This window comes from Lactuca serriola, chromosome 8 (genome assembly GCF_051521515.1).
Source record: "Lactuca serriola cultivar US96UC23 chromosome 8, Lser_US96UC23_V15, whole genome shotgun sequence".
Lineage (NCBI taxonomy): Eukaryota > Viridiplantae > Streptophyta > Magnoliopsida > Asterales > Asteraceae > Lactuca > Lactuca serriola.
The window spans coordinates 197,246,210-197,273,973 of record NC_136415.1 but is presented as its reverse complement, the minus strand read 5'-3'; the positions used below and the strand labels follow the sequence as shown (position 1 = coordinate 197,273,973).

The window sequence follows — 27,764 nt, the reverse complement described above, 5'->3', positions numbered from 1 at the left end:
AGGAGGCATCGTGTACTCTCCTTCTAGATCTAGCTTGACATAATGATTACCATAGACGAGGCCAATTGCAATAACAATGCGTTCATGGGGTGGTGGTGGAGTAGATCGAAGTGGTAAGTACGCTGTGCTTGCGTGTCAGATAAAACAATGTAATACCATGTTGTATCTTGAAGCAATTAGGACACCTGTATCAGGCATAATCATCCAGTTTTGAAGTGGCGCTTCTTCGCCAAAGAAATTCAAAGAGTTATATAATTGAAACCGATATTCACTTCCAAACATGTCGCCATATTCAGTAGTATGTGTTTATAACTCTTCCATTAAATTAACTCGAATTTGGTACCATTCATCTTGATGAAGACCAAGACAAGAAGCGATTGCACGGAATCCGCAATGTCCATCACCTTCTACATTGTGTACCTGCTTAATGTAAGGATGTAGCACCTTTCGAAATTCATTCATATATGAATATGAATAGTTTTGTTGGTTTGCATACGAGCTATGTCTTGGTGGTTCATGAATATTCGTGGAACTTAACCCAAGTTCATATGTGTTTGAACAACTATGTCTATGGGGATCTTCGATTGGCGCATCAACTCCATTATCTTTGAGAGGCTTCTTCTTCAAACTTGGTCGACCACGGGTAGTTTTATGAACAGAGGGTACTGATGTTTTTGATGGGTTGATAAACTCTCTTAAATTCCTCAGAATGTTATGCTTTATAGACCTTGGTTGCTTTTCAAAGTTCTCAGTAATTATTTTCACTTCATCATCACAATGAATATCATCATCATCTCCCATGTTTATGGGGGATGCAAAGTAAGTTTTCTCCAAAAACTATCAACTGAATCAAGTGGAAGAGATTTACTTGCATTAAAATACATGATTAGTTCATGTGCACATGGTAACCCGTAACATGTACGCAGTTGACAACCACAACTAACATCACCGCTTTTACATCGTTCAAATTCATTAGAGATCATGTCTAATGCTTCCAATGAAATATAATTCCACAATAGTTCGAACATTTTCATGTTTACCCGATGGTTAATGCGACCTTTGCTATACTCAAAGCTTGCTTTGATAGCCGTCACCTGTGACTGAACGATATTATGAACAACAGATGAACATTTCCATAAATTAGATTGTGGTGTATCCAAGTACAGTTTCAGCTTGGCATGCTGGCTTTCAACTCTGTTACTTATGTTATTTCCATAATGAAGAATTTTGTCAGTCCAAGCGGCTATGAACATGTGTTTATATTTGTGCAACCACACATCATGAAGATAATCACGAACACCTAAAACTTTGAATATACATAATGATTGTTTCGTTGTATCATAATAATTTAAAAATATACATATTTATTTAAAACGTACCTGAATATTCAAACAATATTGTTTGGAGTTGTGTCGGATTAAGGTTGTATGCTTCCTCTGTTTGAGACAAAACTAATGATGCCCAACGAGTATAAAAGGAATTCCAGTAATCTTCTCTTCGTATACATTATCTAGCCCTTTTCCAAACACTTTGATTGATGTGCCACCTACAAAGTAATTGCTTAGAATTTGGAAATACAATGTGACATGCTTTCATCAACGCCAACTCTCTATCTGTGACAATAACTCGAGGACAAAGAGATCCACCCATTGTCGACTTTAAACAATTTAACGCCCACGTGTAATTGAATTCTTTTTCTTCTTGCGTAAATACAAATGCAATGCAAAATGTTAGCCGAGTTGAAGTTACGCCGACAACTTCAAGAAGAGGCATCTTATACTTGTTCGTTTTGTAAGTTGCATCCATCAACATCACTTGTGGAAATGCTTGCCATATCTCCAATGATCTCGGATGAATAAAGAATAAATCTTCCAACTCGTTAGACAAATTATTTGTACGATAATAATAAATATAACCTCCTTTCTTCAAAGATGACAAAAGACCTTGCATTTGGGTCATACCTTCGTGCTCATTCTTCCGTATTTTCGTTTTAGCATTGTATATTGTTTGGAGTGTAGACACATTTTCCGGATTTTGCTCTTTCAACGTTGATAAAATATCATGCGGTTTCACATTCTTTGCTGATAAATCGGCCACCAAACGAAATTCATTATCAGTCAATCGCATTGCAAATGCATGACCCTCCATGTCTTCTGCGGGTTCATGGTTATGTATTTCACATACCACACTTAACGTCCAAGAATCATTTAATTTGGAATATTTACCCTTGAATTCAAAAGGACAATTAATTTTTTTTGTGCCAGTAGAAATACTGGAGATTTTTTTACTTTTATAAATACCACCACGATCGCATATAAGATTAACTTTAGTTAAGAGCCCACTTCCTCTTATCTTTTTTCTTCTTATGATAAAATGTACCCAAGCGCACGTCCCATCTTTTGCACCCATTCTATTAAATCGTCATAGGATTTGAACACCTGGAAATGATTGTTTGGTTAAAAAAAATTATAATGTCATTTGACAATTTATGAAGGTAAAATATATGCTAATACCTTTTCTGCAAAACATTCTGACGAGTTATTGACAGCTTCATTTCTTTCGTTTGGTTGAAAACTCGCCAATATATTGATGAAAATTGTTACAAAAGTTATATAGGAGTAGTAATTGAGAATTATAAAGAGATGGGTAATGGTAAGTATTGTTGTGTAGTACTTGACATTTATATAGAGATGAATTATTTTTTTAAAAGTGTTAAAGCTATAGATGAAGTGATATGTTATTCTTTCAAAATTACAAGTTGTAAAAAAAGTGATGAATTATTTTTTGAAATTTGTAAAAATCCAAAAACGAAGTGATATGTTATTCTTTCAAAATTACAAGTTGTAAAAAAGTGATGAATTATTTTTTGAAATTTGTAAAAATCCAAAAACGAAGTGATGTTTTATTCTTTGAAATTACAAGTTGTAAAATAAGTGGTGAATTATTTTTTGAAATTTGTAAAAGTCCAAAAAACGAAGTGATGTTTTATTCTTTGAAATTGAAAGTTGTAAAATAAGTGATGAATTATTTTTTGAATTTTGTAAAAGTTATATGAAATGATATGTTATTCTTTTAAATTAATAGGGATATTTAAAATTTAAGTTATTGTTTGGTATCAAAAATTAAAATACTTAAATGCGTTATAAAAGAATAATGAAAATGTTGTTAATAAGTATAAATAAATTGAAAAACTCCAAAAGTAAAGGGACCATAAATGTAAAATATAGATTTTGTATGTAAAAGAAAAAAAATTAAAATAAAAGGGGCGATTGATTTAAAAGCAAAAAAAAGCGTGTGATATAGGTTTCATAGGAAGGGGGGAGGCCGATTAAGGACCCTTTCTAATATTCAATACCTTGGGGTAGAATGGTCCCAAAAGTTTTGTTTTGCTTTTTTTTTAAATAACATATTCTTGATGGATAAGAGTAGATATTGTAACATTTTTAGCATGCACAATTGCATCAAAAGAAATGTCAATATGGTAATAATAGAAAATATGTTTTCTTTTCTTCAGGTGGCTTTATTCAAGTTATGAGGAATGCGATTTCGACTCGAAATGTTTTTTCTATCAGTGAAAAACGTTAAATGCAAAAAATAGCAGCGTACACTAATATATTTGTTTACTTTCATATCTTACATTAGAACATTATATTCTATTCAATCTATACATTTGCTTAGTATTTGAATGATATTATAGCATCCTACTTTCGTGACCTGTCAAACATCAACAACAAAAACCGACTCGTGCAACAACCGGGCCTCATTTCTAGCTGAAATATAAAAAGAATGATTAAAATATCATTAAAAAAACCTTATATATTAGACTTTTTTCCGATTAAACCTTATGTTTTTTTAAGCAAAGACTTTGCATTTTTTTTTCTTCATTTTTCTGAAAACCCTTCAACCATCTAATTTTTTTGAAAAAACTTCAATTTTTTCTTTGGTTATCTATAGAAAAGTCTCAAACTTTTTTCAAAAGCTTCAATAAAATCCTAATAGTGTTTTTTTCTAACAGAAAAGTCCCAATATTTTGAAAAAAAAACGTAGTCTATCATTTGTTGTTCAAATATTAAAAATGACTTTTTCGTTAATTTAGGCAAAACATCAACATATTGGGAATTTTCTATTCAAAAAAAACTTTTAAGACTTTATTGAAATTTTTGAAAAATGTTTGAGACTTTTCTGTAGAAAACCCATTTTTTCCTCCAAAAATATCATTACATATGATATGACAAGTTTTTTTTTTTGGAAAAAACTACTAAAATGACCCAATGTCAAAAAATAAAAAATCAGAAAACAAAAATCAAAGGAAACTAGTAGCTTCTTAAGCACGTAAAAAAAGAGTAAAAAAAAAAAGAGGCTATTAGTAGTACTACCCTTTAAGAACGCTTCATGGTTACATCAACTTTTTATGTGTCTGTCTAAACTAGGCTATGACTATAAAGAACACTAGCCATTTGAGAGCATCTTCTAACGTACTCTCAAGTCTTTTTGTTCATCTTTATTCGGTAGTTTATTTGGACTCAAAACGTACTTTGTTAAAATTAGGTAACCCGAAGTTACATGTAATAGGAAAATTTAGATTTACAAAAAATTAACACCTCTTAATTATAGTCGGTTACAAAGTGATATATATGTGGTATTTGAATAACAAAGCTTCATGTACAAACTACAAACACAAAGATAATTAAGTATTTATCTTTATTAAATGTAGAAGTCGCTTTGCTTGGATTGGGCCTTGAGGTCCTTTAACTTCTTGAGTATATTTGTGAAGTAATCTTGCAAATATTTCTCTAATGTGATGATATCTTTTTGATCCACACCAAGAAGCTGATACGTCTCGTTCATTGGTACTGAGAATACCGTGTCGCTCGTCAAAATCTGTATCAAATATCATATGCAACATTATTACATTATTATTTACAAATAATATTGTAACACAAAGCCCAATAGCAATCCATGTTATTGGGCTTTGGAGTTCAATGAACTCTTATTTTCCATCCATATTTGGTTTGTCCTACAAGACAAACCAAACATGATAATGAAATGAAATGTAACCATTCATTTGTGGTTACATTTCATTCAATCCAATCAGACATTGGAGTTCAATGAACTCTTATTTTCCATCCATGTTTGGTTTGTCCTACAGGACAAACCAAACATGATAATGGAATGGAATGTAACCATTCATTCATGGTTACATTCCATTCCATCCAATCAGACAGACACTAAACCTACAATGTGATAGGTTTAGAGTTTAGTTACCTCTGAAAACGCCAATCTGTCGGCAACGTCGTTGGTCCATTCGAAACAACGAGTTAGCTGGCGAGTGAATTTGAGAACCGAGACTGGAACTGTCGTTACGTTTGCATCTTGTCCAGCCAGCCTCTCACACAATGTTATCACCTACTCACAAGGAACCCATTAGCAGTGTAAAACGTTGAAAGTAAATTGTTTTTTTATTTTTTTTATTTTTTTGTATTTAAACATAAAATGAATAAGGAAGTTGTTTTAACCTCTTGAGTTGTCCATGCACGAGGTCCAGCAAATGTAAGAAGCTTTCCATTGACTTTTTCACTTCGAATAGCAATAAATGTTAAACGAGCTATATCCTATAAGAAGGAAGTAATTAGTTTAAAATTAAATTACACTTTTGCCCTAATAGTGGATTAGATAAGACAAATTACATAAAACTACCTGGGTGTCCATATAAGCTATTCTTGTTGGGGCATCTGTTCCCCATACAGACTTTTCTTCTAATATAGGCACAGCATATTGACCAATGAGCCCCTACAAATATAAAAATAATGTATCACCTTATCTCAATCATTTTCTTATTAAGAGATTACACTTTGAAAAATCCACCCAATTATAAAAGTGAAAAATCAAGAAATTTAATCTACTTGAGAAGTATACCTGCATGAAACCACATAACCGGATGACAACATGGTTAATGCCAGATTCCTGAAGAAACTTCTCAGTGCAATACTTGATCTCCATTAATGGAACTTCTGGATGCTTGTCACAATTATGAATTGAAAAGAATACATACTTTTGAATTCCCATTGCTTTTGCACACTGTATAAGAGCAACCTTTCCTTCCCAATCTACCTAAAATGAAAAGACAAACATACTTTAAATACACCATTGCACTTTCATTTCATCATAATACTCTTTCCAACAAATTTCATTAATCATTTAAAACTATACTGAAAAGTCATGATGCTTACGGTTTTAATAGGCTCCTCAGGGCGCCCAGTGGCACAGTCAATAATTGTATGAACACCAACCAATGTAGCTGGAATTGTTTCAGGTTTGGTCAAGTCTCCCTACACATAAACTTCAGAGATTAGTAATAATTCAAGTTTATAAGAAGAGAAGTAAAATGAGAATGTTAATATGTTATAATAAAGAAATTAATGAAAGTATATTGTTGTTTCTTACATTGACAACAGTGGCACCCCAATCACGGAGGAAATCAGCAGGAGCAGGTCTAGGTCTGACAAGGCATCTCACATCATATCCTTCATCAAGTGCACGCCTAACCACCTGTCTTCCTAAAGTTCCTGTACCTCCAATAACCATGATGCTGGTTGGCCTCACTGGGGTTCCTGGTGCTAAATTAGCTGCTGCTACAGGTTCTGTTCCAGCAGCACATGTAATCAATGGCTTCACAGACCCTTTAACTCCTAAAAATTTTCAACACAATAACAGTTTTTAGGTTTCATCCTGAAAATTGAACCTCTCTAGAAGATGAAAACTAAGTTGATTGTTATCCTTTGGCATATAGAACCACTTCCTGACACTAAATGAGCTTACATTTAGAATCTTATTGAAGATGCGTCTAAACACAAAAGCTAGAATGCATTTGTAACATAAACTGTATCGAGAGTAAAGTTGATACAAACGATTAGCGATTCAATTTGTCGTTTAGAAAGTAACAACAGAACAAAATTTGGTACAATGCTAAAACAAATACAAATCAAGCAACAATTATCAACAGAATTCAACAAGGTAACTGAAATGGAGATACAGTACGTCAAGTAATGTCAGGAAATGAGGAACTGCGTTCGATTATTGATCAAATCAACACCGTTAAATACTTAATACTACCTCTAAGAGAAGAATGCGAGACGGCGGAAAGAAGGCGGTCGGGAGCGAACGCGCGGCTCCAAGTCAGCGAATTGCCGGTGATCTGGCGAAGAGAGGAACTGGTCCGAGTAATCGCCGGCGACTGAGTGTGAGATAGCCGTGAATGAAGTGTGGTGGAAGCCATATCTACGAGTGTGTGTGTGTGTCAGAGAGACGGAGGAGAAAGGGGGAATGGAATGGAAGGGGGACAAATGGACAGAGAGATGCGAGTGATTCCACGTCGTTTCTTTTTCCTTCACCCCATATCCATTTTGGATTACGATTTGCGCTATTTTATATCCTACTGCTAATGTGCGCCAGAATAGTTACAATTCCCTCCGTTTTGTTGCCACGTAACCAAGTACACCTTTCAAACCCATATTTGCTTTGGCCCAATTATTGGGTCAGCCCATATTCTATGTTATTGACACAAATAAATCGGGCCGGATCTGATATTAAACAGGCTCCATCAGTAAAAAAAAATATGTAATTCTTTAACCAAATTATTAAAATAAAATTATTGTTAAATAATTTTTAATTCTGGTTACGAGTCGGGCCTGAACCCAAATTTGTTGAGCAGTAACATAATCTACTAATATTATGTTTGGTGTACTAACCAAAAATTTAGTTGTTAGCTGATTATCAACATATAAATTAGAGTATATTATACAAATGGTTTTTGGGATAATTTGCGCGCTTGGTTCTTAACTTATTTTTTTAACTTGGAAGGTCTATACTGTTTGTTTTTGTTACACGTTTGGTCCTTACTGTTTGTTTTTGTTACGCGTTTGGTCTCTGTCTTGCCTAAAAATACTATTATTTAAATAGGAAAAAATAATAGGTTGTGTAAGGTAAGGTGAGGGGTGGGGTGGGGTTGGAGTTTGTTTATTTAAATAAATTAAAAAATTAAGGGCAAAAATAGTCTTTTTAGGTAAGATAGAGACCAAGCACGTAACAAAAGCAAACAATAGGTACCTTCCGAATTAAAAAAAATAAGTTATGACCAAACGTGCAAATTACCCTAAACCATAGGGACCATTCGTGTAATTTACTCTATAAATTAGTATAAGAACTTTTTAATAAATAATAAATGGCATATTTCTGAGAAATTTAAGAAAAAACACAATAAGTTTGTTGAAACAATATTCTAAATAATTTTATGAAAAATTAGTTTGTAAGTTAGAAAAACGTGAATTCTAAAAAAAATTCAAAAAATAAGTTAGATAGGTAACATAAATTAAGAAACCAATTTTTTTTAGTTTATTTTAATTTTCGTATGTTGTTGTGAAACATAAATTAGTTACATTTGTAATCTCGTCAAAAATAAGTTAGATATGATGTGAACATATAAGCTAATTTATTTTTTAAACTTATTAAAATTTAGTTTTTGACGAGAATACAAATGTAACTTATTATAGTTTATAAACTAGTTTTTTTTTATGAACTACTTGAAATATATTATAAACTAAAAACTAGCTTTTCACTAGTTTACCAAACACAACCTTAATATTACAAACATATTTAAATCTATCACAAAATACTTTGCTAACAAATTTTCTAAATATTTTTTCTTGCAAAAAGTTCCCGTTTCAATGGATGTTTTAAAGTGAAAATAGGACTTTTCATCATAACAGTACAACGTTGTTTGGGATACGTTTTCATACTTCACATGTTTCCGGTATAAAACACATACTTCTAACTAAATTTTTATATGAACATCATTAAAAATGCATCTTTAGGTAAGCTCAATTGTCGACATCATCTTAATATTGTTTGTGTCTTTAGCATGTCAGAATGTGATATTGTGATTGCAACACCACTTCAACCTTATTGTTAGCGATAGGAAAACTCTATTGTCGACATCATCTTAATATTAAGAAATTTTATTTTCAAGTGATTTCAGATCAAATATAGTTAATATCATAATATAAGTGAACAGTTTTTTTTCTCAATTTTTTTTTTTTTTTTACTTTTGTTTAATTGAATTGCTGCATGTGCTTTTTTCGTGAAACCATTTCGAGAAGTTGTTCATCTTCCATACGACACTAAATGCAAATAGTTTTATGTCGCGCATAGAGTTCAATATTAAAACGTTTCTAGTTTTTCTTTACTTTTTAGAATCGTGAACACTTCTCACTCCTTTATGTCGTGATAATTTACTATCTTGAATATTTTTTTAACCATATTATAAATTTAGTAGTCACGACATGACATATTTATCTTATGAAGTGATGCAAAAGTACATTAACATTTTTACCCGTTTCACTAGGACGGCAGGACCTACACACCCATACTACATCTTCCTCAATTATTGTTTCTTTTTTCGTAGGTGGTCATTAACTTGTAGTAAAAGTTGCTTCTTATTTGTCGTAATAAAGATCCATAATCCTATTTATTTCCAATGTTGGAAAAAAAGGAAAAAGAGGAAAGAAAGACACTGATAGTTTATATATATATATATATATATATATATATATATATATATATATATATAGAGAGAGAGAGAGAGAGAGAGAGAGAGAGAGAGAATTAGGTTCATATGTATAAGGACATCTATTATATATATATATATATATATATATATATATATATATATATATATATATATATATATATATATATAGAGAGAGAGAGAGAGAGAGAGAATTAGGTTCATATGTATAAGGACATCTATTATATATACAATGTTATTTTGTGGGCATGAATAAAAAAATAGGTTGTTTGGTTATACGAATATGTTCTTCACACAATTATTATAATTATCATGCACTCTAATTTATAAAGTTAGTATACATTTTTTTATGATTTACATTCTACCAGAATATGTTCTTGATAACCGTATTCTGTAAGAATGAGATGAAATGAACAACTATGTATGAGAACAAGAATGAATAAGAATTAATGAGAATGCATGATAATGACAATGGTTATATGAGGTTGAACGTATTCACGTTACCAAATGTAACATCCCAAATTTCGAGTCCAAAAATTCCATTTTTAATTAATTGATTTATAACACATTTACTGAAAATCTTGCTAATATCATAACGAACCATAAATCATCCAAAACATGTTCCAAATCAAAACACCAATAGTAGTAAAATCAGAGTACAATCCCATGAATCAATAATGCGGGAATCTGATGTGCGTGTAATGTGCAGCTACCGCGACGGCTCTTTCCCCTTCGATGAAGAGATACCTGAAACAAAACTGAAAACTGTAAGCACGAAGCTTAGTGAGTTCCCCCATCATACCACATACCATACAAACATAAAACATACATACTATCAGGCATATCTGGGTGCCCGACCAACCCCTTCAGTCCTTTCAACCGCACGTTGCCTAGCATATCTGGGTGCTGGCCTCCCCTTCGGTCCTTTCGACTGGACATTGCCTAGCATATCTGGATGCTGCCCCCCCCCCCCCACTTCGGTCCTATCGACCGGACTTTGCCTAGCATATCTGGGTGTTGGCCTCCCTTTCGGTCCTATCGACCGGACATCGGGGACTATTTCACCCTTCTACTACTACCACACATCATATAACATACTAGCACATAAACATATCAGGTAGTAGCAAACCTAGATGAATATCACAAATACAATCATCTAACATACAACTCCTACTAGTGGGCCGGCATTGTGGTCGTAGATCCACCGCTACTGGAAGGTAACTCACCTCGTATGAATGAACGTTGTCAATCCAAGTGCGAAGTCTCTGTCTGCTGCTCCGGCGATTCTCCGGCTATAATTCCCAAAAAGACACTTAGACAGAAGTTGATAACTACTCTTAGGAAAAAATGACTATTTTACCCCTGGCCAAAGTCAATATCCTGGTCAAGGTCAACGTCCAGTTGACCTTGTTGAATTAATGTCTAAGTCCATAACTATAATTGGTAAGACTTGACCCGACCCGACATGGTCCATTTGGGTTGCATGGCATCATGCACTTGGATAGACTAAAATGAGAGAAATAACACTTAAGGTTTATTAATATATTATAAGTTCTAATATATTAATAAGATTATCTAATTAGTATTGATCAATAATTAATTTAGAATTAATTATGTGATCAAAAGAAGACTAATTAAATATATGGGTTGATTGTGTAAATCATCCATACTTATATGGTGGGCTAATGCTCCATGGATTATCAAGTTGGGCTCAAACCCATAGGATGCTCCATGGTGTATTTGAACCCATGGATCCAAGGAAATGGAAAGCCATGACAATTAGGGTTTACCCTAATTGTAACAACTATATAAGCATATTATTGATGTGAGAAATCGGCGACTAGAGATGCATGGAGGGCAAGCCGATTCTTGAAGTGTTCTAATTTCTCTCTAAGTTATTCCAAGTGCTTATGGTGTTGTGTGAACCATTTAAGGTGTCACACTTGGGGCACTAGGCACTCAAGCTTCATGAAGACAAGCACCAACAAAAGGTATGTTATTCTAACTTGTGTTATTCAAAGTTTTGTATGCTAGAATAGAACAATACCTTGGAAAGTTGATATTTGCATGTATAATAGAGAAAACATAGATCCAATGTATTTAGGGTTGCATGTACACTTAGGAGTGTTAGATTGCTCTAAACCCAACAGTGGTATCAGAGCCTAGGCTTGTTTTCTTGTTGTACTTGTTTAAACTGCTTAAAAATCGACTTTTGGTGCTGTCTGCCCAGCAGACTCACCGAGTCCATGAAGGGACTCGACGAGTCCAAGGCAAAATGCATCCAACTCGCCGAGTTTGTTCATGCACTCGACGAGTTGGACCCCCAGACAGCATATTTTCGAGTTTTGGTGCTGGAATTGGTCTAGAATCATTACCTTTGACTGTTTTGGGCTTATAAAACTTGTTTGAATGTGGTAATGATTATGTTAAACCAATTTCAATGCTATAATAAAAGTTTCAAGTTTATATGTGTTCATGTTATTCTTGAAAATTGTTGATTATGAATGATCATGCTTATGAGTTTTGCTAGATCATAGGAATTGTGTGCAAATTGTTTGTTGATATAATTCATGATCTTGTTGAAAATTGTATGGAGTTCATAACTTGTCCTCAAGTTATGAATTTTCAAGAATTTTATGTTTCCTTGATTTATGAGTTAGTTTAGATTGATAATGAAAAAAAAATTATGTTTTAGTTGTTTTCAATCCATATTAGTCTAAAAGAAGTTCATAAAATATGTTTTTGTAACTTGTCTTCAAGTCATGTGAAAAGTCATATTTATGAATCTTAAAAACTCATAAAAGTTTTGTAGGTTACATAAAATGTAAGAGTTTTTCCATTAAATAGTTTAATGACTCCATAACTTGTCCTCAAGTTATGGATGTTGAAGAGACACTTCTTTAAAGTGTTTTTTAAAGAATAAGGGGTTACATTAAAATGAAGAGTCTTGATTTTAATGAACCATTAAACTCATAAGTTATGATTTAAAGAGTCTTGAAATAGTTTCAAAACTTGCCCTCAAATTTTGGAATTTGAAAAGTTACTCCTCATGTATACTTTAATTCCAAATTGAACATTGAAATTTTAAAAGGTTTAAAATTCAACCCTTATATTATTATTATAATTTTAATTATATAGATATGTATAAGAGGAAGTCAATCTTACCGTTAGTAGGCCTCATTCACGAAGCCGGTCTATAAGGGGGTATAAGGTTACTGCCTATAAAATGGCAGTTTAATGGGTGTCCACTCTCACCTACCGCTTCCTTGACTGGTGGAGGGTCGTTAGCCGAACGGGTAGGAATGGACTATAATTCTCCCTTCATTAAAATTATAATGAAAAATACTAAGTAACTAAACACTTATAAATTCTCAATCTTAGTTACTTATGAAAATGTGAAAAGGTGCTAGCCCATAAAATTACACTTTGTACCTTACCAAGTCGTTAGTGGAGCGTGTGTGGTTAACCGGCACACTAACATGGACTAGTAAGAGTGGCAAAGGGTAACTTGACTTTATTATAGATCGGTGGAGTGTGTGTGGTTAACCGGCACATCGATTAGGTAATATTGTTAAGGGTACCAAGTCAATTTGTATGGTTATTCATACCTTGTTTGTGATCCTCGGCATCCCAGTCACAAATTTGAGAGGGCACAATCGAGATTCAGACATGCCATTGAAAAGTTCAATGTATCTCAAAAGATCTAGGAGTTTCAAAACCAATAAAACCTAATAATAAAATATTTCGTTTTCATGGTGGAAATTGGTAAATCGTCATTTACCTACCTTCAACTATTTTATAACTTGGATTACGGCATCCCTCTTCCAGTTATAAATAGGTTGTTGGGTCCTAGCCTTAATATTTCATATTGGGTGTTATATTAAGGACTTTAAATCAACTAACTTGAATTTCTCCCATTATAGATGTCTAGTTTAGACAGCTATGGTCTTCCCAAATCTTTAGGAACAAGCTTCCTAATGAAGACGATATCCCAAATGGCAATCGAGGTGAAAGATCAATCCCTTTGTTGGGCATTTGTGGGACTAGAAATCATACTTCACTTCATCCACCTCCTCCAATAAATCTCCCTATCCCACAAGTTTTAAGACTTGATAAGTTCTAAGTCACTCAATCCCTATTGGCAAGCAAAGTCTATATGTGCTTAGATCTTGGGGATTAAGCCACATTTTGACAAGTCGGGAGAGTCGGGTGTCGAAGTCTCAAGGTAGCTGGCTGCTGACTTGGTTCTTCAGTCACTCCCTGATGACAGGTCGCGACAAGACCCTTAATGATCTTACCTATTTGCTTGATGATGCTAAATCAGCAGTGATTTGGAGCATTAGTAAAGCAAATTGGATTGGAAGATCTACTTTCCAAACCTATTTGGACATTGAAAATGGTGACATTGGAGGTCCAGGAAAAACTTTCTCTTCCCAATGGAAAGGGATCGGCCATAGTCAACTCGGTTGACCAAATGGTAAAGAGAAAGGTTAAGTCTGTGATAGTCCCATGTACCGTTTCCAAAGAGTCCATATGATTCTGTTGCCAAAGGAAGCACATTGGTTGCGAAGCTGCTAAATTTACCGAAAACATCTTAAGGATGGTAAAGTCAATAGGTTTGACTCTACTTCCGGTAAAGTCCATTGACTAACTCTATTAAGTTTCTATTCTGAGATTCTTATTGCATAATGCGACGAGGTCACATGTTGATGTTTTAAGAATCAAAGAAAAGGTGAAGAAACTTAAAGGAAGTATATATTGATTCTGATCGCGAAGATGGATTTCGATCGCATGGTTCGGTGATCAGAATTTTGAGTTGTTACTTAAGAGTTATGATATATTGCTTAGGAATAGATAACAACAAGTTTTCCATATGGATTGTAAGGATAAATTTTTCCGCAAAGTTTTAAAATAAAAGAAAAATGGTTTTGATTTTATTTATTTTAAGTATCCTTACAATGGCATTTGTGAAAATTGTTGATTATATGTTTCCATTGATAAGCAATATGGGTAAATGGATTTGATTCTTTCATTAGTGGAAGTGTCATAATTTACCAAATAAGGAAAGATTCTCATCACCCAAGTTTCAGATGGATAGAAACTTGGAATCATGTAACTTGTATTGTATGATCATGAGAATTTTTTGTATATTTGGGAAATTAAGTCTAATTCCTTGTTCACATGTATATGTGAATCAAGTGAAGGACAAAGGGATCAGATACACTTGGGTGTGCGCTGATCAGGTCCATCACAAAGTTGATAAGATTATTCATTATGATTTACTAAAGTTTAGTAAATATGGTTATACTTACAAGTTTAAGTATAGTTCTGGATCATTGGAGAAGTTTCAATGATAGACATAATGAGTAAGAAGAATCAAATAAGGCAGAAAGATAAAAGTTTCTCTAATCTGAAGAAATGGGAGAGTACTTGAGTATCTTTTTTTATGATTATCTCAGTGATTATGAAACCATGTCACAATTGATCCTCTAAGGACACCTTAGTTCATTTTGTTTGGCCAAGGAGAGGAATCGTGAATTGTTGAAATGGTTAGATTAAAAGATAAATTATACTTCGTTCCAGAATTAAAATCTTAGAGTCATACTCCAAGATTAAGCCTTGAGTGACATTATCTTAAGAAAGGTTTCAAACACTTGTTAAATGTAGAGTAAAATGTGTTCTTACTCTTGTACATTTGAAATTGGTAAGTTGTGATGTTTTGGATAAAACAAAGACCAACTAAGACCAATTGTGAGAAGTGTTTAACTTGTTAAAAATCTGCACTAACTCTTGAATATTCGTTTTTGTCAAGGAATGGTTCTTGAAAAAGAGAATCTTATATGTCAAGAGGTTAGTGGGAATCTTAAAAGGATCTTAAGATAGATTCAAGAACTAATCAAGAGTTTTGTTAATCACTAGACCACGACTTGAGGTTTGTAACCTATCGTGTTGACATATTTTGTGCCCATTCCAGTTAAAGTTGGTTTTGCATTGGAGTTCTGAGAGTTCTCAACTGGTTGCATAACAACTTGGAAGCAATGGCAGACCCTTGTGCTACCAGGTGGCAAGAAATTAAGACTGCACAAGTTCAGTCCATATGAATTTGGATTTGACATTAACCTTGTCGTGTGATTATGGTTATGTCAAATTCACATGGATAGGAACACATACACCATCAAAATCTAAGTTTCATAAGGTTTCTCTCCGATTCATGAAAATGATAGTGAGGAAACTCTTTCACTAAGTAGATTTAAGTGGATAGCAAGTGTGAAGTTTGCATTCTCATGACGTTAGTGGAGCGTGTGTGGTTAACCGGCACACTAACTAATGAGAATGGCAAAGGTTCAGACTCACATGTGAGCTATCTAAGGAAAGGTTTAGACTCTAGGTGTATGATTTGATAAAGTCTTATCAAGGCAATCTAGTATCAGAAATCTGACTGATTTCTAGGTACATGTCAATGCTAGTGGGAGCATAAAGTGTTATGCTAGTTAGATAATAATCATTATGCTAGTGGGAGCATGATGATTATGTTGCAAGTTAGCAATGTTAATCATAGAAAACAAAAGTTTCAACTCGCTTTGAAAAAGTTGTTTTACTATAATTAAGGGAGAGAAATGTATACTTCATTCCAATTCTACAAGCTTAGATTGAGATTTTAATCAACTTTAGTCAAGAATATATATGAATGTTATGTTGGAATGGTTCAACATAAGGAATTTCTATATATGTTGCTTTCTCAAAATTCGATTATGATTACGGCATCCCTCTTCATAGTTCGAATTATGAGAACATGGCAAATAAAATTTTTATAGCATGAATCGTATCCCATATGCTTCGGATATAGGATCGATTGCATGTGTTATAATATCCATCCATTCTAAATTTTCCTAATGCTTAGGGCGTTAAGAAGGGAAAAGGGATTAGAACTGGATATGACTAAGATGATTAAGCAATTGTCCAGAACAATTTGGGGTTTTCCAAAGTTTGGTTGCTCATGGACAATTGGAAGTATAGAGTAAGGATCGTATTGACATATTTTGGAAAGAGGCAACTCTTGTTCAAAAGTGATGGTCAAGATGGGAATATGGAATCGTTTCCATAGGTGGAAGTTATTCTTTGAATCTGTGTAAGATTAAAGAACTTAATGCAAAGAAGGATGTTCAAAGGAATGTACCTTGAATTTGAGACTTCATCTCCATGGAATTGCTTTCCATTGGAATACTTTGTAATGTTTGTTGCCAAGTCTTTGTGACTTGTGTGAATATCATTACAAGAGGATCATTGCATAGATTACGGTAAATGACAAGAACTTGGTATTCTTACATTTAAAATAAGGATTGGGATTGTGAAATGAGAATCATTGAAGTCATGTTCAATTGATATACATTTCACAAAGAGATGACCATATGTAAACATAGTGTGCATACTTGGAGTATGGCATAGCTATTGTTTAGAGAAACATAGTATGCATGCTTGGAGCATGGCATCACTACTGTTTCAATTCAAGTATTAAGTTGATTAATCGAAACATGAATAATGAGTGATCAATATGGTGCTTAGATAAAAGGTGTTTTATTTACGCTCAAAGTGTTGAGGCCATATAGGACTAGTATTATTTTGTGTTTCACTTTGCATGTTTTGACTTCCAGAATAACTAGGTCATTCTCCCGAATGACCAAGTTATTCAAACCATCCACAGTCGTTCATATGTTGGAAGTAGATATGAATCAAGACTGTCGTGAATTTGGCTTGTATGATTTGTCTAAAGTGCTTTAGACAATGCAATAGTTGCTACAACATTCATGAGTACTCATAAGGGCTGAGTATTGGATTCAACCCATGCTCATTTGGATTCACTTCATGGATTTTATCACGAGTGAATCATGAGACGATAATATCTTATATTCTTCAAACCTAGAGATATGAGTTGTTGACTATGAGTTGGTTATACATTGATTGCACGTAAACGCATTGGTAACTCGATGTTATAAAACGTGCCTTTGTGTATGATTCAACAAATAGTTAGTACAAGCATATGAGTCAAAGTTTATCCATTCCTTTTATCCTCAAAGGGATAAAAGCGATATCTGTGGGCCCCTCGATGATTTAGTGATGACAAAAGTAAGTGCTCGGCCGGGCCTGGACTGATTTGATTTGTTCAATTAGTCAGTCGTCATAAATCAGAAATCGGGAAACAACAAATGGATAGAGAGAATGATTATAATCCATGTCTCAGTCCATATGATATCTAGAATGGAGGAATATATGATCACTTATCTAATGGACAAGTCATTGACAGAGGTTAGAGTTCATCGACAAGGTTAGAGATCGACAGAAGCTTTTGAGAGCTACGATTGCTAGTCGAGTTCTGAAGTCATACTTGCAATAATAGCTTTAGACTTATCCAAGTGGGAGACTGTTGGATTAATGTCTAAGTCCATAACTATAATTGGTAAGACTTGACCCGACCCGGCATGGTCCATTTGGGTTGCATGGCATCATGCACTTGGATAGACTAAAATGAGAGAAATAACACTTAAGGTTTATTAATATATTATAAGTTCTAATATATTAATAAGATTATCTAATTAGTATTGATCAATAATTAATTTAGAATTAATTATGTGATCAAAAGAAGACTAATTAAATATATGGGTTGATTGTGTAAATCATCCATACTTATATGGTGGGCTAATGCTCCATGGATTATCAAGTTGGGCTCAAACCCATAGGATGCTCCATGGTGTATTTGAACCCATGGATCCAAGGAAATGGAAAACCATGACAATTAGGGTTTACCCTAATTGTAACAACTATATAAGCATATTATTGATGTGAGAAATCGGCGACTAGAGATGCATGGAGGGCAAGCCGATTCTTGAAGTGTTCTAATTTCTCTCTAAGTTATTCCAAGTGCTTATGGTGTTGTGTGAACCATGTGAGGTGTCCCACTTGGGGCACTAGGCACTCAAGCTTCATGAAGACAAGCACCAACAAAAGGTATGTTATTCTAACTTGTGTTATTCAATGTTTTGTATGCTAGAATAGAACAATACCTTGGAAAGTTGATATTTGCATGTATAATAAAGAAAACATAGATCCAAGGTATTTAGGGTTGGATGTACACTTAGGAGTGTTAGATTGCTCAAAACCCAACAGACCTGACTCGCCGAGTTGGGCCGCCAACTCGTCGAGTCCCTATTCTTTCATCTGATCCCCTTCCCGACTCTACTCGTCGAGTTTAGCAAGGACTCAACGAGTTCTCCTTTTACAATATCATCGGATGAACCTTCATCCGACTCGCCGAGTTGTATGAACAACTCGTCGAGTTCATCATCATCCTATGAACATGTCCAGTCCGCGACTCGCCGAGTTGTATGAACAACTCGTCGAGTTCATCTTCAAGGGTTGGGAGATTGCCTTGGACTCGTCGAGTCTATTCATACACTTGTCGAGTCCTATGATTCCCACATCCATGGCTAAGTCTAATACATTGGGTCACTCCCCTGGACCCCTCTAAAACCCTTTTAACACTCAATTGGTTTCCTTTGTGTCACACCCCAAAACCGGAACGGCGTAAACGTTCAGAGGTGGAAGACCTCATGTTTAGTATCACAAGACATGCATCATAGTAAGCAAAGTAATAAACAACCATTTCATTAGAAGGAAAGTGTTTACAAAGTATGTGTTCACAAAACATAGAGTACATAAACAAATAACAAAACAAGACTTGAAGCTATACTGCTCCATCTTCTGAATTCCCAGGGCGAGTACCTGTCTACTAGTTTCCTGAGAATACAAGTTATTTTGAAAGAGTTGATCAACAATTAAGCTGGTGAGTTCATAAGATTTTAGTGATGTATGTAAGTTGTAGAAAGTTTAGTAAGTTGTAGAAAAGTGTAAGTTTTGTTTAGAAAAGTTCGCCTGTTCCTCCAGAAAATCCTATATTTCCTGCTTTGATGAAAGATAAGTAAAAATGACTCTACAATCCTTTCTATGAGTACTGAATGGATACAAGTTATATAAAACTCAAAGTAAACAAACAATCGATTGTGTGAATCTGCCCTAAGCCCACAACCAAACAAGGAACAGGAAATGAGGTGGATGACACACATCTCATTGGTTGTTAGGTCATTGTTGTATATAACCCTGGTGTATTCCCTTGGTACCCACAGAGTTAATTGTAATAATTCCTTTATATTTGATGGTAAGATTCTTTAAGAAAAACCTTATTTCTTATAATAAAATAGTAACCACAGTGGTTCCTTCTATAATCACTTAGTTTATACTAGCTATATACAATCTAATATCGAACAGATAGTTAATTGTGTGAATCTGCCCTAAGCCCACAACCAAACAAGGAACAGGGAATGAGGCGGAAGGCACACATCCAACTACCTATCGGATATTAATTATATATAACCTTTGATGTATAAACTAATGTATTGTAGAGTTAACTACCTAAGGTCCTTTAAGATATACTGGTTTAATAAAATGGATTAAACCCTTTACTGGTAAGTTTCTAGTTTTGATGTATACATTAAGGAATCATAAGGTTAGCATTATGGTCCCTTTCTACTGAATGTACCAGACCCGACTGTACTATTTGTCGTTTGAAAAGATGTAAGTTTTCCCTAGTTAATAACTATCTTGACTCGAAAATAGTTTGTATTAACTTTCAAGTGGAACTGTCACTTTATGAAAGTAATGGAAAAATATATGTACTCAGTTGTCTTCTGAATTGACATCCTGACGCACTAATTATCTTAAAACATGTTTGTTTTAGTAAGGTCATAATGTGAAGGCTAGTTCCCATACTATACGCCCTCCTTGTCAAAAGATTATGGGAACTAAACGCGACTTCAGCAAACCAGTTGCTAGGCCGTGTAATCCACATTAAAGTTATATGATCATGTATACCCAATATGTTATCACCTTTTGTTTAGAACAATGCGTTAGTGATTATTGGTATAGTTAGATCCTGTAGTTGTTCCATGCTATAGCATCTTAGTATGTTCATTCTGTTATAGTATCTTAGTATGTTCTTTCTGTTATCGTGTATTGTATCTTCCTCCCTGTTTCTCTTTATTGTGTGTTCTCTTTATGTTATCGTCTATTGTATCTAGTATGAACTGTACCTATACGCTATACCCCTTATAGTTTACTAGTATTTTACCTGAACTGTTATTGAAAAGACTCATTTTACTACTAAGTTATGCTTATACTTTAAAAATGGAGTTTTGTTAAACTAAAAAGTAACATAACTTTAAAAGAGTTTTTGAAATGTTTTGATCACTTATAAAAGATATAAGCAATCTTTTGAAAGATGTTTATAACAAACATTTACACAATTAACATTGTGTTCAACTTGTATTCCCCCCTTAAAACATTTAAAACAGTTAAAAGATTCATTATGGGGTATGAACTCACCTGATGTAGGTGATTCAAACGAATATGTGCGTAAGGATGAGAAGTTCCACGATTGAAGTCCCGAGACTTAACGAGTCCTAAATGACATATATGGCAAGTATTTGCATGAATATAGTGTTTATAAGCAACTAACATGCAAGGAAACACCCTTTGGGACTAGGAAACACTTTGACCAAGTATTAGAATCACATGTGATTCATCTAAGGGGTGCTTAAGGCCACCATTAGGTGTTTACGGTCATGAGTTTACGGCCAAGATGTAAACTCATGGTAAAGTGTGCATAAGAGGGTGTTTGAATGGTAGGGAAACTTGAGGGACCATTGCTCTACACAAGGATGAGAAAAACCATCTTAATGGAGGGGGTTGTGGTGTTTACGGCCACACCTTAAAGTGTTGGGCCATAAACTCATCAAATGGTCTAATTTTGGGTCTTAAAGGCAAGTAGTTTCAAAGGTTCAAGTGTTCTAAGGGTTAGCAAGGGTTTAGAAGTGTTTAAGGCTCAAAACCTCACAATTTTAAGGGTTTACATGTTGGATAAGGTGTCTAAGTCCATAACTTATTTGGTATATACTTGACCCAACCCGGCATGGTCCATTTCGGTTGCACTTCACCTGAACTATTTATGGATAATTTTATGAGAATTGTATACTTACGATTTATTAATATATTATAAGTTATAATATATTAATATGAAGTCATGTTATTTAATAAGTTTTAATCTTGAATTAATTATGAATTAATTATGAATTAATTTAGTGATTAAAAGGAAGACTAATTAAATCATGGGCTATTATATTTATATGGTGTGGGCTAATACTCATTTGTTAATGGGCTAAGCTTATATGGAAGTCCATGGATGATCCATGGAGATTTTAACCCATGGATCCTTGGAAGAGAAAAAGACATGGGTTATTAGGGCTTCACCCTAACCATGCACACTATATAAACAAGCTTATGTTGCATGAAATGACACCCTAGTGTGTGTGTGTAATAGTGTTGGCCGATTTCTAAGTGTTAGTATACTCTCTCATAAAGTTTTCCAAGTTTGTGGTGATTTGTGATTTCCATTTGAGGCATTCACGTTATTGGTGCATGGCTCTCAAACTCAAGGAATCAACAATCAACAAAAGGTATGTAATTCATCTAGTTCTTTTATGTTTAAGAGTTCCCCATGCCATGCTAGATAGGTTATAAACCTTGGAAAACAAATTTTGCATGTATTTAGACAAACATAGATCCAAGGTTTATTAGGGTTGCATGTACACTTAGGAAGTGTTAGAATGCTCAAAACTCAATAGTGGTATCAGAGCCTAGATTTGTTTTCTTGAATACTTGATGCAAATTGCTAAAAAATGTCGAAAAACTACATTCTGCACAGCTGACTCGTCGAGTCCTTCATGGAAATTGCCGAGTCCATGTGTATATTCAACCAACTCACCGAGTCAGTTCATGCAGTCGACAAGTTGGTAGGCCTGAGTGCAGATTTTCGAGTTTTGGTGCTGGAATTGGTCTAGAATCATTACCTTAAGCTGTTTTGAACTTATAAAACCTGTTTTTGATGTGGTAATGATGATGGTGGACCAATTTCAAAGTTATAATCAAAATTTCAAGTTTATATATGCTTATATGATTCTTGAAAGTTGTTGATTATGAATGTTCATGTTCTTATGAGTTTTGTTAGATCATAGGAATTATTTGCAAATTGTTTGTTAGTTAATTTTTTATCTTAATGTGTTTTAATGGAATTTGTCCTCAAGTTATGGAATTCCAAAAGTTTTTTCTTTTAAATGTTTTTAAGAAGTTATAAGTTACATTTTCTTGAAGAGTTTTCTAATAAATGCTTTTATGGACTCCATAACTTGTCCTCAAGTTATGGATTTCCAAGAGTCTCTTCATTAAAAGTTTTAAACACTAAAACTCATAAGTTATGAATATCCAAAAGTTTGTGAATTGTTCAAAACTTGCCCTCAAGTTTTGGAATTTGTAAAGTCTCACACAAACTTTAATTCCATACCCTAGAAGTTTTAAAAGTTAAAATTCTACCCTTATACTATTATAATGTTAATGGTTAATAATTATAGATATGTATAAGAACAAGTCGTTTTACCGTTAGTAGCCCTCATTCACGAAGTCGGTCTATAAGGGGGGTATAAGGTTGTTTCCTATAAAATGGCAGCTTAATGGGTGTCCACTCTCACACACTGCTTCCTTGATCGGTGGAAGGTCGTTAGCCGAACGGGTAGGACAATGACTTTAAATTCTCATTAAAATTATAATGATTATTATAAAGTAACTAAATATTTTTTAACTCCCAATCTTAGTTACTTTAGGAAAAATGTGAACATGGTGCTAACCCATGAAATTCACACTTTGTACCTTACCAAGTCGTTGGTGGAGCGTGTGTGGTTAACCGGCACACTAACTTGGACTAGTAAGGATCACAAAGGGTGACTTAATGTTTATCATTGATCAGTGGAGCGCGTGTGGTTAACCGGCACATTGATTAGGTGATAATATTAAGGGTATCAAGTGAATTAGTATGGTTATTCACACCTTTTTTTGTGATCCTCGGCATCCCAGTCACAAAACTTGAGAGGGCACAATCGAGATTGAAACATGCCTTTGAAAAGTTCAATGAATCTCAAAAGTTCTAGGAGTTTCAAACCAATTTAAACCTAATTTTATTTCGTTTTCATGGTGGAAATTGGTGAATCGTCATTCGCCTACCTTCAAATATCTTATAGTTTGGATTACGGCATCCGTCTTCCAAGTTATAAAATATTGTGTTGGGTCCTAACCTTAATATTTCATATTGGGTGTTATATTAAGGACTTAAAAATAAACTAACTTAATTTTCTCCCATTATAGATGTCTGGTTTAGACAACTATGATCTTCCCAAATCTCTTAAAGATGGTGTCCCTCAACATCATGCTTCACTTCCTCCACCTCCTCCATTTATTCTCCCTAACCCACAAGTTTAAGGTCACTCAAGCCCTATTGGCAAGCAAGATCTATATGTGATCACATCTTGGTGATGAAGTCACATATTTACAAGCCGGGAGAGTTGCGTGTCAAAGTCTTGTGAAGGTTGGATGTTCAATCACTTTCTTAGTAACATAGTGAGTCCCTTTGGGACTACTATGAGATAGACTATGACATGACCCTTAATGATCTTATCTATTTGCTTGGTGTTGTGGAATCAGCAATGATTTGGAACACTAGTAAAGCAAATTTTATTAGAAGATTAACTTCCCAAACCTTAAATGGACTTGTACAATGGTAGCATTGGATATCTAGAAAAGGATTTCTCTTCCCAATGGAAAGGGATCGGCCATAGTCAACTCGGTTGACCAAATGGTAAAGAGAAAGGCTAAGTCTGAGATAGTCTCATGTGCCATTACCAAAGGGTCCATATGTTTTATTGCCAAAGGAAGGGACACTGATTGCGAAGCTTCCATATTTACCTGAAAGATCATAAGGTTGATCAAGTCAAGAAGTTTGACTCTACTTCAGTTAAAGTCCATTGTCTAACTCTATTAAGTTCCTATTTGGAGATTCTAATGTGAATGGGTCACATGTTGATGTTTTTAAGAATCAAAGAAAATATAGGAGGCTTAAATGAAGTATATGTTGATTCTGATTGCGAAGATGGGTTTCGATCGCATGCTTCGGTGATCAGAATTTTGAGCTGTTTCTTAAGAGTTATGATATATTACTGATATGTGTATTTTTATATATATTTTTATGTATTATATTTTAATATTTTAGCCTTTATTATTCTCTTTAGAACTAAAAAGTACTTATATTGCTTTGAATTATGATTTGCAGCTATTAGTTGTCGATAGAGCACAAAAGAAAAGACCGGAGCGGAATTAGGGCTTAGAAGCTAAAAGAAAGAAAAAATGTTGGAGGAGTCAACTACGCCCCGCGTAATTGCTAAGTACGCTTAGCGTAATGGCCAAATACTGGTTACGCCCAACGTAATCTATGGTTACGCCCAACGTAACGACTTGCATCCGGATATCCTCTTCGCGACAAAATTCTCAGTACGCCCAATGTAATCCGACTTACGCCCAACGTACGTAAGTCGGTTCCAAGGGTTATAAAAAGCGATTATCAGCTAACCAGAAGGGCGGATTCGACTTCTAACCTAATTTAGTCGATAATTAACTTCTGTTCAGCCGTTTTGAGGGTCTAGAAGGCGGCCGGAAGGCCGTTAAGCTACCGGGAGCGGAGATCGGAAGGATTGGAGAGCGGATACGTGTCGGTAATCATGTGGGTTGTTAACGTGACCATGTTTAGCATTCCACTGTGTTACTATTATGTGTTTAGTTTCTGATTTGGGTGTAAAAACCTTTTACTTTGCGTTTATGATTGAATGAAACCTTGATTTATAGATTAACTGCTAGATTAAATTGTTTTTTTATGTTTAATTTATCTTGCCAAGCTTGTTAAAAGATCCTCATGTGTTGATGATAATTATTTGTTGTTAATTGTCAAGTAAATTAAGTTGTATGAACATCTGCTTGATTGCTTGTATCTTATGACTTTGATGACCATCAAGATTATAAGTCTAGGAATAACGAATGTGAAACTAGGATTAACTTGGGAATAAATAAGTTAACGTGTGAGCCTTGTTTGATGACCATCAACAAGAGGTTAATTAAACGACCAATTTGGTTAGCTATTATTACAAGTCTTGCTTGATACGAACTGAACACTAGGAAACATGTTAGTTTAATCAACTGATCACTGTTTGAATTGACTTGTTTGCTAAAGGATTAGTAATAGTGAATGCGAATCTAATCATTTTAGGAATCGGTGAACATGAATAAATAAATTTGTGTATGCAATTGTCTATGCTTTTTAGGTGTAATTTATCTAAACCAAAGTACCTGAAGAGATTTGCTTTCTTGTTAGTTTATCGAGATTTGTTAATTAATTGTTCGTTTGAGATTTAATAACCATTTCTTTATTCCTTTCGTGTGTTTTGTAACCTATAATCAAATATTTTAAATTAATTCACCATCGCTCCCTGTGATCGACACTCGACTTACCTAACCTATACTGTAGTCTGACTAGGTACACTGCCTATAAGTGCATAGTTAGTCTAAGTTTGTTAGGTTATAAATATTAAAATTAGTGGGTACTTCCGTGCACATCAAGTTTTTGGCGCCGTTGTCGGGGAGCGGTTTCAAATTATCTTAGTTTCTTTGATTATTCGTTATTCGTTTTTATTTCTTTTAGTTTTATTTTCGATGATATCATTTCACTTGTCGGGAAGGTTCTTGTTCTTAATTGCAGGAATTTGGGATCGTACACATTGATTGGCTTTACCTTTTGCATGGGTTTCGAGAATGCAAGTGATTAGGGAATTCTTGACCTGCTTAGCCTACTACTTTGTTGATTTGTCCAACTCAATCCATGGGGTGTAGTATAGCAAGGCGTTTTGTGGTGGTTAAGTAGAAGACCGAGCTCTTGCTGTTCTTAACTAGTTAGGTCACTTCTTGTTCTACTTTTAGTTAAAGGTACGAAGAAAACAAAGGAAATATTCTAACAGGTCCCGAAAGTTGTTGTTTTCACAAACCATTTCTTGCGTGCAAGGGTTTTAATCAGCTATTGTTGTTTGATCTCAACAAAGACAATTGATCATGATGTCTCATTTTTTTTATAAAAATATGTCACTCATTGGAAAGTCATGGCTGTTGTTGAAGCAATTAAAAAATTTTATATTTAGAAGTTCCCAAATTTATTAGTTGGAAAAAGGAATTTCAAATAAGGAAAAGGAAAATAATTCAGTTAAATTATGCCCAGCGTAATTGAAATTACGCCAAACATACTCAACCTTTGATTGCGGATGACTTCTTCTTGGAATTGGAGGTACGCCCCGCGTACATTTGAATTTACGCCTAGCGTAAATCGGCTACAGGTTATATCTTTTTACCCTTTGACTTTTTGTTATTCTTTCAAACTTTTCTTCCTTCACACACGGACTGAGACGGTCGCATACCTCACAAGATCTTCGATTTTTCTTCTTTTCTTGTAGCATCGACACAAAGGTAAGTTAATCGGCTACCCCATTGCATTGATTTGAGATTATTTCCATGAAAATAGAGGTATTAAGCCTAAATCAAAATCTAGGGTTTATGCACTTCTTGAAATAGGGCCGATTGAGCATGAATCTTTGTTTGTTTATGTCTTAATAAGATCAATTTCGGTCAATAGACTAAACCCTAGGACCTAATTTGGTCTTAATCCCGTCCAATAACCATCATTTCGAGTTTGTGGACGAACGCCTACAGTACGCCCTATAGACTCCTCGATTTTTGACTGCCCTACGAACTCTCCCTGTGTATAATTGTTAAATGTTTGCTAACCATGGATAGACAAAGAACGATCAGGAAACAGGTTCGAGTTCTTGGACATATGCTTAGGGTTAGTCCCATTTTTTTAACTGCCTTGTAAAATACCCCATATTTGTTATGCCTTGTAGAATACTCATGCGCATATACATGTGTATTGTATTCGTATGATCTTAGACCAACAGGGGGACAGATTCGTGCATCTGACGTACGCCCAGCGTACGCTGGATGTACGCCCAGCGTACATTCATACCCAAGCACCATTATTTACTTATTTTATTTATTTATTTTTTTAGTCTAAATCTGTTAATGCTGGAATTATTTTGTTTGGTTTTTTGTTTGGTGTTTATTTGTGCAGATTATTGCCCGAAGAACTCAAAGGACC

At 34.3% G+C, this 27,764-nt stretch overlaps 2 protein-coding genes across 3 annotated transcripts; both read right to left on the bottom strand.

Moving 5' to 3' along the window:
• Positions 1-803: 803 nt before the first annotated feature.
• On the bottom strand, positions 804-2,409 carry LOC145067743 (PKS-NRPS hybrid synthetase cheA-like). The gene is made up of 3 exons (XM_079014805.1): positions 1,551-2,409; positions 1,380-1,451; positions 804-1,300 (listed from the first exon to the last, which is right to left on the bottom strand). The coding sequence occupies exons 1-3, from the start codon at positions 2,407-2,409 to the stop codon at positions 804-806; spliced, it is 1,428 nt and encodes a 475-aa protein (XP_078870931.1).
• A 2,174-nt stretch (positions 2,410-4,583) lies between these two features.
• On the bottom strand, positions 4,584-7,411 carry HCF244 (NAD(P)-binding Rossmann-fold superfamily protein). 2 transcript variants are annotated; one of them, XM_079015552.1, is made up of 8 exons: positions 7,111-7,411; positions 6,445-6,689; positions 6,231-6,329; positions 5,917-6,111; positions 5,698-5,790; positions 5,517-5,612; positions 5,266-5,406; positions 4,584-4,881 (listed from the first exon to the last, which is right to left on the bottom strand). In XM_079015552.1, the coding sequence occupies exons 1-8, from the start codon at positions 7,274-7,276 to the stop codon at positions 4,705-4,707; spliced, it is 1,212 nt and encodes a 403-aa protein (XP_078871678.1). In that variant the 5' UTR covers positions 7,277-7,411; the 3' UTR covers positions 4,584-4,704. The 2 variants fall into 2 exon arrangements, with proteins under 2 accessions (XP_078871678.1, XP_078871679.1); XM_079015553.1 differs by having other exon boundaries at positions 7,114-7,410.
• Positions 7,412-27,764: the final 20,353 nt, after the last annotated feature.

Excerpts from the sequence above, each read along its gene's own strand:
- HCF244 (XM_079015552.1), bottom strand. The coding sequence starts at position 7,276 with ATGGCTTCCACCACACTTCATTCACGGCTATCTCACACTCAGTCGCCG. Across the intron at positions 6,330-6,444 it reads GGGGTGCCACTGTTGTCAAT|GGAGACTTGACCAAACCTGA; the intron begins GTAAGAAACAAC and ends GTTTATGTGTAG. Across the intron at positions 5,791-5,916 it reads GGTTATGTGGTTTCATGCAG|GGGCTCATTGGTCAATATGC; the intron begins GTATACTTCTCA and ends TTATATTTGTAG.
- LOC145067743 (XM_079014805.1), bottom strand. The coding sequence starts at position 2,409 with ATGGGTGCAAAAGATGGGACGTGCGCTTGGGTACATTTTATCATAAGA. Across the intron at positions 1,452-1,550 it reads AAATTCTAAGCAATTACTTT|TTTTGTCTCAAACAGAGGAA; the intron begins GTAGGTGGCACA and ends GGGCATCATTAG. Across the intron at positions 1,301-1,379 it reads AATATTGTTTGAATATTCAG|GTGTTCGTGATTATCTTCAT; the intron begins GTACGTTTTAAA and ends TCAAAGTTTTAG.